Source organism: Macrosteles quadrilineatus, unplaced genomic scaffold (assembly GCF_028750875.1).
Source record: "Macrosteles quadrilineatus isolate MER2022 unplaced genomic scaffold, UCM_ALF_1.0 Scaffold_4__1_contigs__length_99947679, whole genome shotgun sequence".
Classification (NCBI taxonomy): domain Eukaryota; kingdom Metazoa; phylum Arthropoda; class Insecta; order Hemiptera; family Cicadellidae; genus Macrosteles; species Macrosteles quadrilineatus.
The window spans coordinates 98,105,995-98,120,920 of NW_026542597.1; the positions used below are offsets into that span (position 1 = coordinate 98,105,995).

Here is a 14,926-nt window from a genome sequence, read left to right on the forward strand (position 1 = left end):
CCATTGACTACCTAACAAGTATCACAGTTTGTAGTAGTGTTCAGTACATCAAATAAAAATTAGACGTTGAATATAATGATGGAATACTTTAAGTGTTGTCTTTCCATTTTATTGTACATACCTTATAATGGTGTACAATTATTTCAACTTATTAGGAACAAAACTAAGTTTTGCCAACAACTCATAAGTATTAAGGTAAACTTGGGTTATTTGTAAATCAAACCACACATCCCACCATCTTTACCAATGAAAATAATTGCGATATTTTGCCATTAATCCTAGTATAGTTTCGTTGCTTAAAAGATGTTTCATATAAACCAATATTTTATTTTCGACATCCAGAAATTCAAAGACCCTTTAACTTATTCTACTAAGATAATAATGTACAAAATCTCTTTTTAGTCGTACACTGCTGCATTTACAGCTCTGTTTTCCTTGTCAATGTCCAAACTGGGCACATGGAAGATCTGTTTCGTTATGCGATGTTGTTGCAATGAATGGGCAACTCGATCTTGTGCTGAATAAACAAAGTTGTGAGTGTGTCTGTAGTGAGATTGTGTGTGTGGAGGCCACTCAGCGCGGCATGTTCAACAATATTTGCCCTCAGAAAGGTACGTCTTGCAGCTATACTATACTTCGACCGGTGTCTGTGTTTGTGAGAATAATAATAAGCAATATGTATGTGGACTTTGTATTTCTATGTGAACGGTTTCCTGTGTACATGAACGAATCAGGTATTCGGTTGTTTTGTCCCTCATTATTTGCAATCATTATTATGAAATATGTTCGAAAAAGCTTAAAGTAAGCGGTAGGTTAGTAGGGTAGTAAGTTTACCCATTTAAAATAAGGTTAAACGTATTTCCAATCAAATTAAAATTTGAGATTCTTTGAGGTCTGAACTCTACGAATCTTAGGATTGTAGGTACGGTAATCAAAACGAAACTCGTAATAAAAATATATTAATTTAATATACAGTTAAAGATTTATATATTTACAATACAATACAGTTCATTGTACTCATGCCTTTAGGCTAGGAACAATTGTTAGTAAGACTATACAGTATTTTTTGGTTAGTTGATTGGAAAAATACAACAGTAATGTTCTCATTAGGTTAATTTAAAACCCAAAATTAAGGAGTTTTCTTTACAAATACGTAAGGTGGTCAGATCTTTGGTATGTCCAGCTTTTTGCAGAAGCGAATCACCGCTCCTTCTTCAGTACGCTTTGGATTTCCGCGAAAGTCTTGCCTTTGGTTTCGAAGATCACAAAGTAGGAAAACAACGCGCACACGAGACCGTTGAGTGAGAAAAACGCGAACATCGCGAACACGCCGACCTCGTGGGTCACCGAGGCGTAGACCTTGTTGATGGCGAAGGATGACAGAGCGAATGTGATGGCGGCGACGGCGGCGGCGTAGCACTTGACGTTCTGCGGGTAAAGCTCGGCCAGCAGGGTGTGTGGGATGACTCCGATACCTATAGAGTGGGTGAGACCGAACACGCAGATACAGACGTACGGGACCCACACGTACCCGCTCACGTCCACGGTGGTGTTGTCTTGCAGGTAGTAGAACAGCGAGGAGACGCCTGTAGCCACACCGCAGCCGGCTCCGGAGAAGATCAACAGAGGCTTGCGTCCCAGACGGTCCACCAGAGGCGTCGCCAGGAAGTTGGAGATTGTCAAGATCAAGCCGAACACGACGATGATTTGAGAGGGTCCTATGAAAGAGTCAGTCTTGGGAAGTGTGGTGGAAGAGTACGCTAGGAGTGGGCTGATCCCGCAGGTCCGCTGGAACATTGAGATGATCACTACGATGGTCGTCGCCCTCTTGTTGCTGTAGGAAGACACGAGGTCGACAAAACTACTCTTGTCCTGCATTTCCTCGTTGACCGTGTTCTGGATCAGTTTCAGTTCCACGTTCACGGGGTTTGTAGCAGCGTTTTCCTCCGGTTGGTCTGGGCTGTTTCGTAACCACTGGAGCGCCTTTTTGGCATCTTTGTCTCTCCCCTTCATGACCAGGTAGTAGGGCGATTCCGGCATGAAGATGAACGTGGCGAGGAACAACACTGGGACGCTCAGGGACATCATGATGAGTGAGTCGTATCCGACCATGGGTCCGATGCCGAACTCGAACATGGTGCCGGCCCAGAGCAGCCCTGCGAACATGGTGGACACTGCGCCGCGGATACCCGTGCTGGCTATCTCGCCCAAGTACATGGGCGCTACGGTGAAGGCAACTCCTTTACCGGCTCCGGCGAGGAACCTGGCGACGTAGAGGACGCTCGGGGTGTGAGCTAGGAGAGCCATCAGCCAGGACAAGGCGAAGAGTAGTCCAGCCAGTAGCAGCACCACCTGCACAATAAAGGGATTAGATGCATTCTGATGCATAAAGGCAAACAATCTAACTGCTGAAGAATTTATGCTCCTAATATTAACATTTTGTTAGGTAGTACTAATTATTTGTATCAACAAAACGAAACGAGGATACATTGTAAACTATTCCAACACTATACACATCACACTGCCAAAGAACCCAGCAAACTATTTTGTAAACTTCGCGTTGCGCTCAAATAGTTTTTCTTATTTTTAGGTTGGATAGGAGATATTTTATAATTTTTTTGTAAGTTAGGACAATGAATAATGTGGCCTCTATGCACCACGAGTCGCCTCTACACTCTAGTTACTTGATCCATTCTGGATGCAGTTCTAAAAGCCATTTAATTCCTGTCAGACCTCTCCTGGAAATTACCTTGCGTCCGATGATGTCCATGAGGAAGCCAGCAGGGACCGGACTGACGGCAGAGCCGGCGTCCATGAGGGCGACCATCCATGAGATCTGGTTGCTGTTGACTATCACGGAGGTCTCGTTATGTTCCAGCTTGGGTATGGCGGGCGATGGCCACCCTAGCCAACACCCCGTCGTCATCACCATCAGGGACGCTGGAATAGTCAGGGTGATTAGAATATACTTGAAGAACTTGCTGGGAGTGATTACCCTAGCAGTTTGTAGATGGCTAACAGTTCGTCGTCACCACAATAAGAAAAGCTAGGACATTGAGATATACTAAAAAATAGGTGATCTTGCTAGGAGTAGTCGCCACAGCAGTCTCGTTTTGTTCTTGTTTGGGGTTGGATTACATTTTTATGACGTTGTCAGAATAGCGTTTGAAATGATTGGCAGGACATGCTACGTAAGCCAGTAGCCCGTCGTCATCATCATAAGCAAATACAAACAAACGAAAGTACGTCAAGAATGCTGCCTAAACGTGCTCCCATCTTGTCTAATGTTAATTGATTGGTCTGAGACAATTTGAATTGAAACAAATTGCCCTTGCCCTTACGCCAACTGTTGTTTGGTACACTCCTTCCCAGTAAACAAATTACTGACAAGGAATTGTGTGAACAATATTTTCATAAAGTGGTGTCGTCATCTTTGCAATCTAGCCATTGCCCTTTACCATGTTTGCTGAAGTACATGGCAAAAATCAATAGCTCTCTACACTCAATTATTTGAACAGAAGGTTTATATAGGGTCAATTATATAGGTTTATATATGTATCCCCTAAAGAGCGAAGGCAAATTTGGTCTAGTTCTGATGAAGTGCGACAAGTGTTGCCAGGCTAGTTTCCGAAGAGTAGAGAAAATTTTAGTGGGTAGTCTTTGGACCCGTTGGAGTCCCACCTTACAGGCTAGCCACCTGTGTGCATAAATGCATTTTCCCACCTCTCCCTAAAAAAATGAATCACCTAAGCATTTCGATTGATTTCTAAACAGTTTATTAAAAATAATTAGTTATTTTCAACGTCCGGTTTTGCAACCCAGTTAACAATGTGCACTCATTTGCAACCAAACAATCGCTTCATAATTAGCAAACCCTGCGTCAGTGTAAGATAAACGTGTTTTTATGAAATCCAAGCCCGATGATTCGTGAAGGACGATGGCCGTTGTGCCGTAGTTTTGTTATCACCAAGGTCACCAAGGCTGGCTAGTGCTGATAACAGGCGACGCCTGAGAGGCAGAAGAGGTACACGTGGTGATCGGAGGAAAACGTGACGTTTGAACAAAGTACATCCAGTAATTGGCTAGGGCCAAACTTTGCTTATGACTTAATGGAAACTGTGAACTCGGGAAATGTTAATAATTTCCTGGGTAACTGAGTGGTTAAAGTTGTCGCATTCAAGCTTGAAGTTCGCTGGTTCGATACCAAGTGATGTCAATTCTGGATCTAAATGCTTTCCCCATTACGCTATCGCTAATAATGTTATCAAACAAAATGTCGCCGTTAGATAGCAGTAAAGGTGCTGGTTTCCTACAAAGTCGTAAACTAATCAAATATAAACCGTAGATACATAAAATTACAAATACATCAGTACTATAGTCAAAGTTCAGCAGCAAAGTTGACTACAGCTCGAGTATATCAAGTACTAGCAGAGTACCCGTCCTTCGTACGGGGTTGGCAAAATGCTTATTGCAGTTATACTCAAGCTTTGCGTTTGCAATGGGGGAGAATACAGTTTGATAAAATTTGCTTCTTTAAATTTACAGTATACTACAGTATTATACATCCACCATAGCCATAATGCTCTACCAATTCACCTAAACAATAGAAAAAAGAAATCATCAAACATTTGCAAAATATCACTAATTTTTTGGGAAATTAAAAACATAACTGTAACTAATCCTACTTTGACAGTTCTCATTGAGTATCACACTAATTTTTTATTGCTGCTTAGTTCAAATGAGCTGTTTTCATAAATGCAAAAAAATAATAGTGCTGCACCCTGTTGGTAAATCTTATAACTTTTTAATGCTTTTCTTATCATAGAACCAACTTTTGTAGTTGAAACAGCTGACTATTCTTTAATTCCCTTTAAATATGAATACTCACAAGGTAAACATGGGGAACTACAGAGCCACTGGGGTGGAGCCCGAAAGGATTTTTGGGGTAATAATATGCCTATATGGGAATGTAAGCTATCATCATGCTAAATTTCAGCCCAATCCGTCCAGTAGTAAATGCGTGATTGAACTTCAAACAGACAAACAAACACACAAACTTTCACATTTATAATATTAGTAAGATAAGATAATATCATCAATGAGTGTTACAGTAACAATAAAAGATCATAACAATTAGTTACAGACTGTAGCTATTAACTGTGAACTGTGACAACATGCAATGTGTGGTAGGCCTGTATAGGTAGGTTATAGCGCACAAAACATCGTTGTTAACGATATAATGTGTTGCACGAATTGACATCCAATGTTACATTCTAGTGTTACAATGAATGCTTTAAATACACATCAAATTGAAATATAAACTATGAGCCTATTTTATTTTGATTAGATTGTTAATCAAATCATTACAATACGTTACAATACGTTATCGAGTCTGATGGTTGTTGAAATTATCTATATTTATCTATATTATTTATATAATGTATTAGTATCTTGTTGCATCGGTGTTGTACTACTTGTTCTGGAGTGGTTTGTTTACATATGGTTTATCGTAAATGGATTTCACATTACCACGCGCGTAAAAGCATGATGTACTTCAGATAAAAACAGGAAAAATTGTTTTAATATTCAAATATTATATATCGTTATAATATCAAACTAGAAAATTAAGAAAAAAGAAAGGGGCCACTTTGTTGAATTAGGTTTAACATTTAATTTAATTTAAATTAGCTCAGTAGGGCAGTTAGTTGAAACATAAAGGGCTTACATTAGTATGTAAGACATTTCATAATTTTTTTTAACAATTTATTTTCGCTTATGTTTTTACACGATATTTACACAAGGACATTATTTGTACTTTTTTAAATATTTAACTAGCTATGTCTAAAAATAATTGAAGCCTTTGTCAGTAAATTGAGGAAGCAATGGTCAGTCTAGAATAACAAAAGCAAGAACGGTTGAACAATTAGTTTGTAAATAGGTAACTAACAGATAAGAAAACATTTAACTTTTAATTAGAAATTCTCTATGTGATTACTACATTTTGCCCTGAATCTTATAAATAATCTTCTAAAAAATATTATGTACAGTATTTGAATTATAGTTTAAATTAATTTTGGATTTCAATGGTCACAATAAACAGTAGGTATGTAATTTTTTCCTCCTGGGCAAATGTTACTTTTTATTAATTACCGTGTGTAGTTCCCCACTACACACTACGGTTTTAACCAACAAAGGTAATTTTTTTATTTGCATTTTGTTGTATTGCCTAGTCAAATTTGCATAGGTAAAAAAATAAATCTTATGCACATTTTACTTTGTACTATCATAGATAATTCATTTCTTAAACACTTACCTCTTACATAAGAAACATGTCTTAATGCTATGAGGAAAAGACCAACAAATATTACTGCACTGAACTTTTAATCGTGATTTCAAACTGTTAAAACCCAGCTGTCAAGAAACCTTGTTTTATAAAAAAAAATAATTTTCAATTCAACAATTACCTGAACATGCTGCAACGTATTGTCTGAGGGCTCCAGTGGTGGGAAGATCTGTTGAAGGGACGGCACCCTTCATGTCGTCGGCTGTATTGCCACTGCCACTGTAACTGACCACCACTGGCCACTGCCACTGCCACTGCCAACACGTCGACGATATCTAGGAGCTCAAGGTCACCTGTCAGATAACAGACTGGGGTTGTACGACTCGTCTCAGCTGCGCTTGTTTTGGATTGAACAAAGTCGGGATGTTACTATTTTTGGCGCGGAAAGTTGGCAGTCGTACAGAATATTTTGTTAGGTAAATAGATGGAAAATGGTTAAACACTACGTGGTACGCAAATAATTCAATAATTCATGACAACATGTTGCTAAATAGACAAGTCCGTTAGCACGCAAATGCTAAAAAAAACAGTTAAGTAGGAAGGTTCAAGAAATAATTGTGTAAGGTAAAATTAGATATTTATTTAGTGAAACATAACGAATTAATTGTTCATGTTGTTTTCGGCTGTACAATATTTTATCCCTAAATTATTCGTAAATTAGATCGTCTGCCCATTCGAGTTATTCATGTTACATTCAATCTCAGTCTTTTTGATCAGCATCTATCAGAGTTTTACAAATCATACTTGAAGTAAGTATAGTGACATATACTTCCTCAAACTGCTTGTCAATAACCCTTATGGATAAGCGGTGGGAGTAACCATGACATTGTATAGGCAAAATCACAAAAAAATGCTATAGCTTTTGAACAGTAATTTTCACAGAATTGGGCGTTGTCATGACTTCGAAAAGCAATATTTTAAGTTCAGGGGAATCCAAAAGGGATTTTTGTTTTCACCCAAAGCCTTACTATGAATATTAGGAGAAAGTAACAAGAATAATGTGGGTTTTGTTATTATAAATCAGATTCTTCAAAATCGATGAACCGTTGTTAGGAATACTTGTGTAATTTGATCGATTAAGCCATGTATCCAATATCTTCATCTAGTTTGTTGTGTGTTCTAACATAATACAGACAATGTGGGAAGGAGAAAGGTTCGTGATCGTGAATATGACAGTTTGACAAAATTGATACAATATGTAGGTTAAGAGTCTGAATAATAGCTAGTTTTGAGTGTCAGGAAAATTGATAACTTAGAACTAATTCTCAGCATTCTTCAGATATGCAGGCAATTTATATAATATTAGCAATGACAAAATACCATAATCGTATATCGATCCAGTTTCGGCCAGGTGTGCAATATATTACGATTGTCACTACATTATACCAATGTAATAAATAGGAGGTTCATACAATTTCAATCTTCTTGTACTCATTACCAATATTCCGAATGATATTAATAGGGACATCCTTCACCATATCAGTGATTAATTTAATACTTTTGGAAATATTGAAGTTAAAAATTATGTTTAACACGTTTTATATTCTTTAACAATTACTCAACCATAGTCCAAGATTTAAAATACAGAAATGTTTAAAATGAACTCCAACTACTTAATCATGGCATTGAGTTACAATTAAATGTTGAATCAGTACATTTTACAATTGAAACTTACCTCATAGAATCACTCACTAGAAAATTTAAAATGTCAGAGCAATTTGACCTACAGTAGCACGTTTAAAATGGAAATATCATTGAAATCCAAGGTGTATAAAGTAGCACCGCACCTCACTAACAGTTGTCTGTCACACAGCTGTGTTCAAGCTGTTTGAACAGCTGATAGGCTTTATCGAGTGCCTCACGTGCTTTTTTGCATACTTTGCATTATAAGCAATTCATTATCTGGAGGCACGCCCGATAAGTTGGCTGAATATTCGTGCTTTGCAACTTCAGATATGACAAAACAGTAAAAGCCACACCTCACCGGTACGTTTTGTAAATATGACTTCTATTTATTTATCCATTCCAACGGACATCTCCATTTTACAATCATGCAAATCAAATAAGTACCTACCAAACTTCAGGATGGCTATTATTTTACATAATTATTTGTGTTTTCTTGGAGGGCGTTTTAAAATACAGAGAAAATTTTCCTAGACAAAAATACCTCTTTTATTATGTGATTTAGACATTTTGATCCAAGCTGTAGGTGAAACTAGAGTACAAGGTGGGTTCCGAACCACTGAGACACTTATTACTTATCTAAGATCTATTGTTGATTGATGGGATTTGAACCAGGTGTTTTGGGACAGTAATCCTGAAAAGTGGCCCGTACCTTCCCTTAATAACAATTTTAATGGATGTCTAATAACATTTGATATAGTTAGACATTTTATAATGTATCGGTATTTAAATACCAGCATATACCAGTTAGTTTAAGAAGTCAGTTTTACGTTAACATTTTTCTCGTTAGGAAGATTTATTAGGCGTGGAAAAACACGTTTGTAGTTTTCCCCTGACAGCTGATAAGCAGCAAACAATTCTTTGTTCATACTAAATAATACTTTATACTCAACGGCCGTTAGAACTAAGATATCCAGGTCACAGATGTGTTGATGGAGGATGCATGAAGGTCAAACAGTTCGTCTCATGGGTCACTACCATAGAATAATGACTGTCAAAGGGATCTTCACAGTCAGATGGTATGTTGATGAAACTAGACCAACATCTGGTGTGGGACTGTGAACCTACACATACAGTAGTCGTGGCTATGCATAAACCTTTGTGTATGGGTTGGTTAATGTAATACCTTTTAGACCTCCTACCATCAAAGAAAGCTGTGTACTATAGTTATTTGTGTAACTAGTGGTGAAAGTGGCACTTTGCTGCACACGAGAGCAATGTTAACGCACGAGCCGCAGGCGAGTGCGGAATGATCTCGAGTGCAGCAAAGGCCTTTTTCACTCGTGTTACACATTATATTTTTCCTACAGTCACTATAAAGCATATAAATAATTAGTCTTTCAAACACTATACAAAGCTTTTTTAGGTTCAGCTGGCAACAAAAATGGTGCCCTAGAGAAAGTAGTACCCGCGGTCCGTATCACTCCGCTATTTTTCCTCGGCAAGAAATTTGCTACGCGTTTTGAGAATATAGTTCCGTATGTTTTAGTAATTTGAATTGGTTTCCGCGCCTTAAAAAATGCTTAAAAGGTATTTTTTTTGTTTATTAAGATCGTAGGAATATTTTAAAAACGTTTAAAAGAAAAGTCCAGAAAGTTCAGGAATACCGAAACTATAAACACGAAATGACAGGTTAAATCGTAGTTATAATTAGTCAATCAGCTGCTCATAGAATTATTATCTTTAAGTGTTGCCAACCTATTTCCAAGCGTACACGGATTACGTGCATAATAAAACCACGCTGTTTTGTGTTGTTTGGTTGGAATCCTGATGTGCGGCAAAGTATAAACCGTACGGCAAAGTATAAACCGTACGGCAAAGTATAAATATGCAGCAATTAGCAGCTTTCTGTACTATAAACAGTACAGGGAAGCCAACTTTGTCGGGCGACTGTAGGAAAAAGCTATTTGTGATGTGCGAAACCTCATTGACGCTATTAACACTACACAAGTTCGGGTTACTGTGTTGATAATGTTTTTGGTTGAACAAGAAAATAAATACCTTGTAACATTGACGGACTATGCACAGTTAGTATGTCCAAGGTTGAACAAGAATTAGGAGTTAAGAAATTGTCTATACATCTTGTAGATGTCAATGCTCGTTTTAAGAAAATCTTATAGAATTTACAAATTAAGTCGGGTTAGGCAAATTTTTCAAAATTATAAAGCTCAAGCTATAATGTAAGTGTTTTATTGATAATTAATGCTGGGCTATTTTAAACCAGTTTTCGATTTCTATTCTTCTTATATTTTTTATTATTCTTTCGAATATTGGAAACCTATCATAGCAGAATTGTAAGAAAACTAAATATGTAAAATAGTAATTAAATAACTGAAAAGTATAAATTGAAAAAGTAATGGAAAATTAATAATAAATAGAAACAAATTGGGAGAATGTTTTAAGGCAATTTTAGATTTAGTTGATAAGCACAAAATCCTGTTATCTAAAATAAACCTTGAAACTCGTTTTAAAACTAATTGACGGGAAAAGATCCTCTTAGTGCTTGAGACAATTAGATTTATTGTTTGCGTTGTAGATTATTCATTCAGGGTTTTGGTGCACTTCTTTCATGAATTAGTGTTGCTTTTTTAAATATAAAATATCCATATTATTGATCGGTGTCGTTGTAATCTTTTTATTTAAGTCGTACCACAGATTGCAGTAGACATTGGTCTATTACCTGTGCTCGTACTTAATCATTTTTCTAAAAAAATGTATGTACAAAAAACGATACAGGGGAAATATCGAACACCCCCCCCCCTATATAGCCTATGTATATATATCTAATATATAAAATTCTCGTGTCACAGTGTTTGTCTGCAAACTCCTCCGGAACGACTTCACCGATCGTTATGAAATTTGGTGTGTAAATTCTGTAGGTATGCGAATCGGACGTAAACTATTTCCCGTTTCGAAATTCTTAAAAGGGCTCCGCCCCAGTGGCTCTGGAGTTTCCCATGTTAACCTTATGAGAAATGGAATTAATGAATCTTAACAGCTGTTTCAATTAAACAAGTTGGTTCTGTTCTATGATGTTCAATAGCATTAAAGTTACAAGGATTACCAACAGGGTGCAGCACTATTATTTCTTTTACATTTACGACAACAGCTAATTTGCAACCAAAAGGTGAGTGAGCGTAGCGAACGAGCTCCAACCTAAAGGTGAGTGAGCGTAGCGAACGAGCTCCAACCCAAAGGTGAGTGAGCGATGCGAACGAGATCATCTTGAAAATTAAACGTAACGGTACTTTCTTTCCATCGGTCTGTCTTAGGGGAAACCTATAACTTAGGCGATACGAAGTTCGCCGGGTCAGCTAGTATATATATATTATACACACACATATATATATATATATATATATATATATATTATATTATGGTGTGTTATATATATATTGAACACTTTTTTTTCTGAAAAGTTGATATTAGTTAATAAACGGTTGTTTCTGTTAAATATATGCACAAGTATATATAAATATATGTTAAATATATTCATAATTTTGTTAATCCAATTAATTGCATTGCATAATTAATATTAATCATATGACTCAATGGTGTTCTTAAGGATATGTGAGGTTAGTTTAATATTGTAATCTTACTATAACCTTGAGATAACCGTAAATAGGTATTGTTTTAAAAATTATACTAAAATTGTGTTTTTGAAACTGTCAATTGGTTTCTTGTTTGTTGCTTAGTTTTTGTTTCACTATACTCCGTCCGCATTCACAGGTGGTTTGAGGGGAAGAAATCTATTCACTCTTAACTTTATAATAGCTGAGGTTTGCCAAAACATACAAAACAAATGACGTTGCTGGCCCGAATCTTATACTTTGGCCAAACAATGTTAATGTTTACTTTCGGGCTAGATACATAATAAAAAAAAATGTTTATGATCCACACTGTGTCTGTTGTAGTATTCGTGGATAAAACTATTCTATAAAGACATTAAACATCGTAGATCACTCAGCGTGCTGTTGACCGTCGAATTGGCAAGTCCAAGGCCAAGGATGTATCTCAGTGTTATCTCATGTTGAGGTCAGGTGTCAGACGTTCATTTACACCAAGCCGCAACAACTCGTGTTTTCATTACGGCGTTGTTGTTAATCAGCTGGCCGTATTGTGCCAACAATGGTCACGTGACTGGGTTAATTGTTGTTGGTGCTGTCTTGGCGTTATACAAGGTTTGGAGATAGGGTTCTTAATTGTATAGCAGTAATATAGTACTGAGCGATCAACTAGTTGGTCATAAGCATTGACTATTTGAAGTTTTATATGTTAACAATAGATTTCTTTAGGTCTATGGTCTGTTATTGTGGAAAAAATTGCATTTATTAGAGTCTCATTAATCATAAATTATTAATCATAATAATAAACGATTAATCAATCGGTTCAACGAAAATTTGAACGTACATTTATGAAAAACACACCATTTTTATTACCATTCAATTTAAAAAATCACAACGAAATACATAAACTAGCATGATTTTACCAAAACAAAATCCTTTGCTGGAAGCAAAGAATTAAACCAATTGATTAATTAATTTACAAGGGTACCAGAAGGGTGACATAGTACTGAGTTCAGCATTTTTAAATCTTCGGTAACCATTAAGGCGTATAATATTTTTGTAATACATGTCTAAATATTATTATTATTTTTTTAGGCAGATCGTTAAGTGATTATGTGGAAAATATTATGCCGAAACACCTTCCTTCTAATGTATATTTTACACTTGAATACATTAATTCTCCTTAGGCTTCAACATTTACTTAAATCTTTAAGCACGACTTACGGCATATCATAACTAAAATCATATGAATTTGCATGATAAGTAATAATTTATTCTATTTGTTTGCGTTTTATATTAAACTTATAAGTAATAATTTATTCTATTTGTTTTGCGTTTTATATTAAACTTATATTCACTAATATCCTTTAAATTTCTTCTGAATTGTGAAAAGACGTTTATTTACATTGTAAAACAGTAGATATATTTAAAAGTAGTGATTAATTATAGCTTATATGCTCGTGTATTCATAAACTGATAATTTACCGATGTTTGTAAGACAATTGTTAACATCCAGTGAAACATTTTCCGTAGGTGTTGAGATGTGTGCAAATTACTTTGATGTTGACGAGGATATGTAATGTCAGCTGGTATAATGTCGAATCACAGACAATAATACTCTAATGGTTTATTCCATTGTCTGTGGTCGAATGTTGCTATCACATTACTAATGTCCCTTCCGCATCCACCTAGGATAGTGTTGGGAATGGTACTTATTACACAATAATCTTACTTCTTATAGATTCATAATCCTCATGGATATGCTGAAATTTTAATGTGGAATTATGCTCGGTAACGCTTTGTGTTTAAATTATTACGATGAAAAATGTGTTATGCTCAAGTTTCTACGATTGGTTTTATACAGGGTGATTGAAAAGTCTGGGTACGGCTTAATATTTAAAAATGTAATGCAGATTGAGCTACAATACTTGGTACAAAGTTACAGGGCATAAAACTCTATTTTAACACATATTCAGTGATCCAATAACTCTTCAGGGGGATGGCCCACACGGAGTCGGAAGAAAATCTTAAATAGAAGCATAGGTCAATATGCACATCAGATTAAAGGTCTTTTTTAGTAGAATACAATGCCGCAAACCGCACTTCAAAAGGTTGATCCTGCGCAAAATGACAGTTGTTCAAAGATTAATTTAATTTACATTGCTATTATACGCTTACTTCTCAGGGGGCACAGCCCTAGGAATCGGAAGAAAATTGTTAACGTAAGCATAGGTCTATATGCACATCAAATTAAAGGTCTTCACTAGTAGATTACGATGCCGTAAATTCAAGCTCAAAAGAATGCCTGAGTAAAAAATGGCAGTAGTTCAAAGATTCAAAATGTCGGATTCAAGAAATCTTTGAACATCTGCCATTTTGCGCAGGATCAACCTTTTGAAGTACGGTTTGCGGCATTGTATTCTACTAAAAAAGAACTTTGATTTGATGTGCATATTGACCTATGCTTCCATTTAAGATTTTCTTCCGACTCCTTGTGGGCCGTCCCCCTGAAGAGTTATTGGATCACTGAATATGAGTTAAAATAGAGTTTTATGCCCTGTAACTTTGTACCAAGTATTGTAGCTCAATCTGCATTATATTTTAAAATATTAAGCCGTACCCAGACTTTTCAATCACCCTGTATAATAGAGCCTCTATCTACATGACATGAGCTTCAGATTGTTGAATTAAATAAGTCTACTTGTCGACTTGTACATTTAGAACACGTGGCGATAAGACGTTGTTGTGGGGCTACTAGGGAAGAACTGGATTCAGATTCACTCGACAATTAACGCTATTAGATTTGCTGTTTTCACGAATGAAGACGAATTCATCAAACGTGTCGTTTTAAACTCACTGCCATTACTTTTCCAACAATATTAAAACATTTCCAATATATTAAGGTAAATTTACCTTGAAGAATTTTACTTCTTGTACATGTATACATTTTAATTCATTGACGCTTTATGAGTAACGATTCATTTGCTGTTTTAACATAAAACCCTTTAGATAATACCACTGATAACGAGTTCTCGGATACCATGTAAAAAGATTTAGTATAATTATCATGGATAATTAAATAAATATTTTAGCCTTGTGAGTTTTCTTAAAAAAATTATGAAATTTGTTTAAGTTCTAATGGTTTTTTTTTCAAACCTAGCTCTATACTTGCTTAGGCTGCATTTTACTCGCAAAGGTGACTCTGCAAGCTAGGCTGAGCGCCTGCAAAGACTGCCAGCAACCATACGCTGCGCTGTTGTGTTAAGTTGCTGCCCTATGATTTCAGGCGTTACAATATTACTATGTAGTAAGTTAAAGGGCACATAGAAATTGA

At 36.2% G+C, this 14,926-nt stretch overlaps 2 protein-coding genes across 2 annotated transcripts in view; one reads left to right on the forward strand and one right to left on the reverse strand.

Moving 5' to 3' along the window:
• LOC128991553 (dystrophin, isoforms A/C/F/G/H-like) overlaps positions 1-14,926 on the forward strand; it is a 557,771-nt gene that overhangs the window by 60,028 nt on the left and 482,817 nt on the right. The window lies entirely within an intron of this gene.
• LOC128991550 (facilitated trehalose transporter Tret1-like) lies at positions 947-6,636 on the reverse strand. Its single transcript, XM_054414537.1, has 3 exons — positions 6,465-6,636; positions 2,750-2,940; positions 947-2,352 (listed from the first exon to the last, which is right to left on the reverse strand). The coding sequence occupies exons 1-3, from the start codon at positions 6,535-6,537 to the stop codon at positions 1,201-1,203; spliced, it is 1,416 nt and encodes a 471-aa protein (XP_054270512.1). The 5' UTR covers positions 6,538-6,636; the 3' UTR covers positions 947-1,200.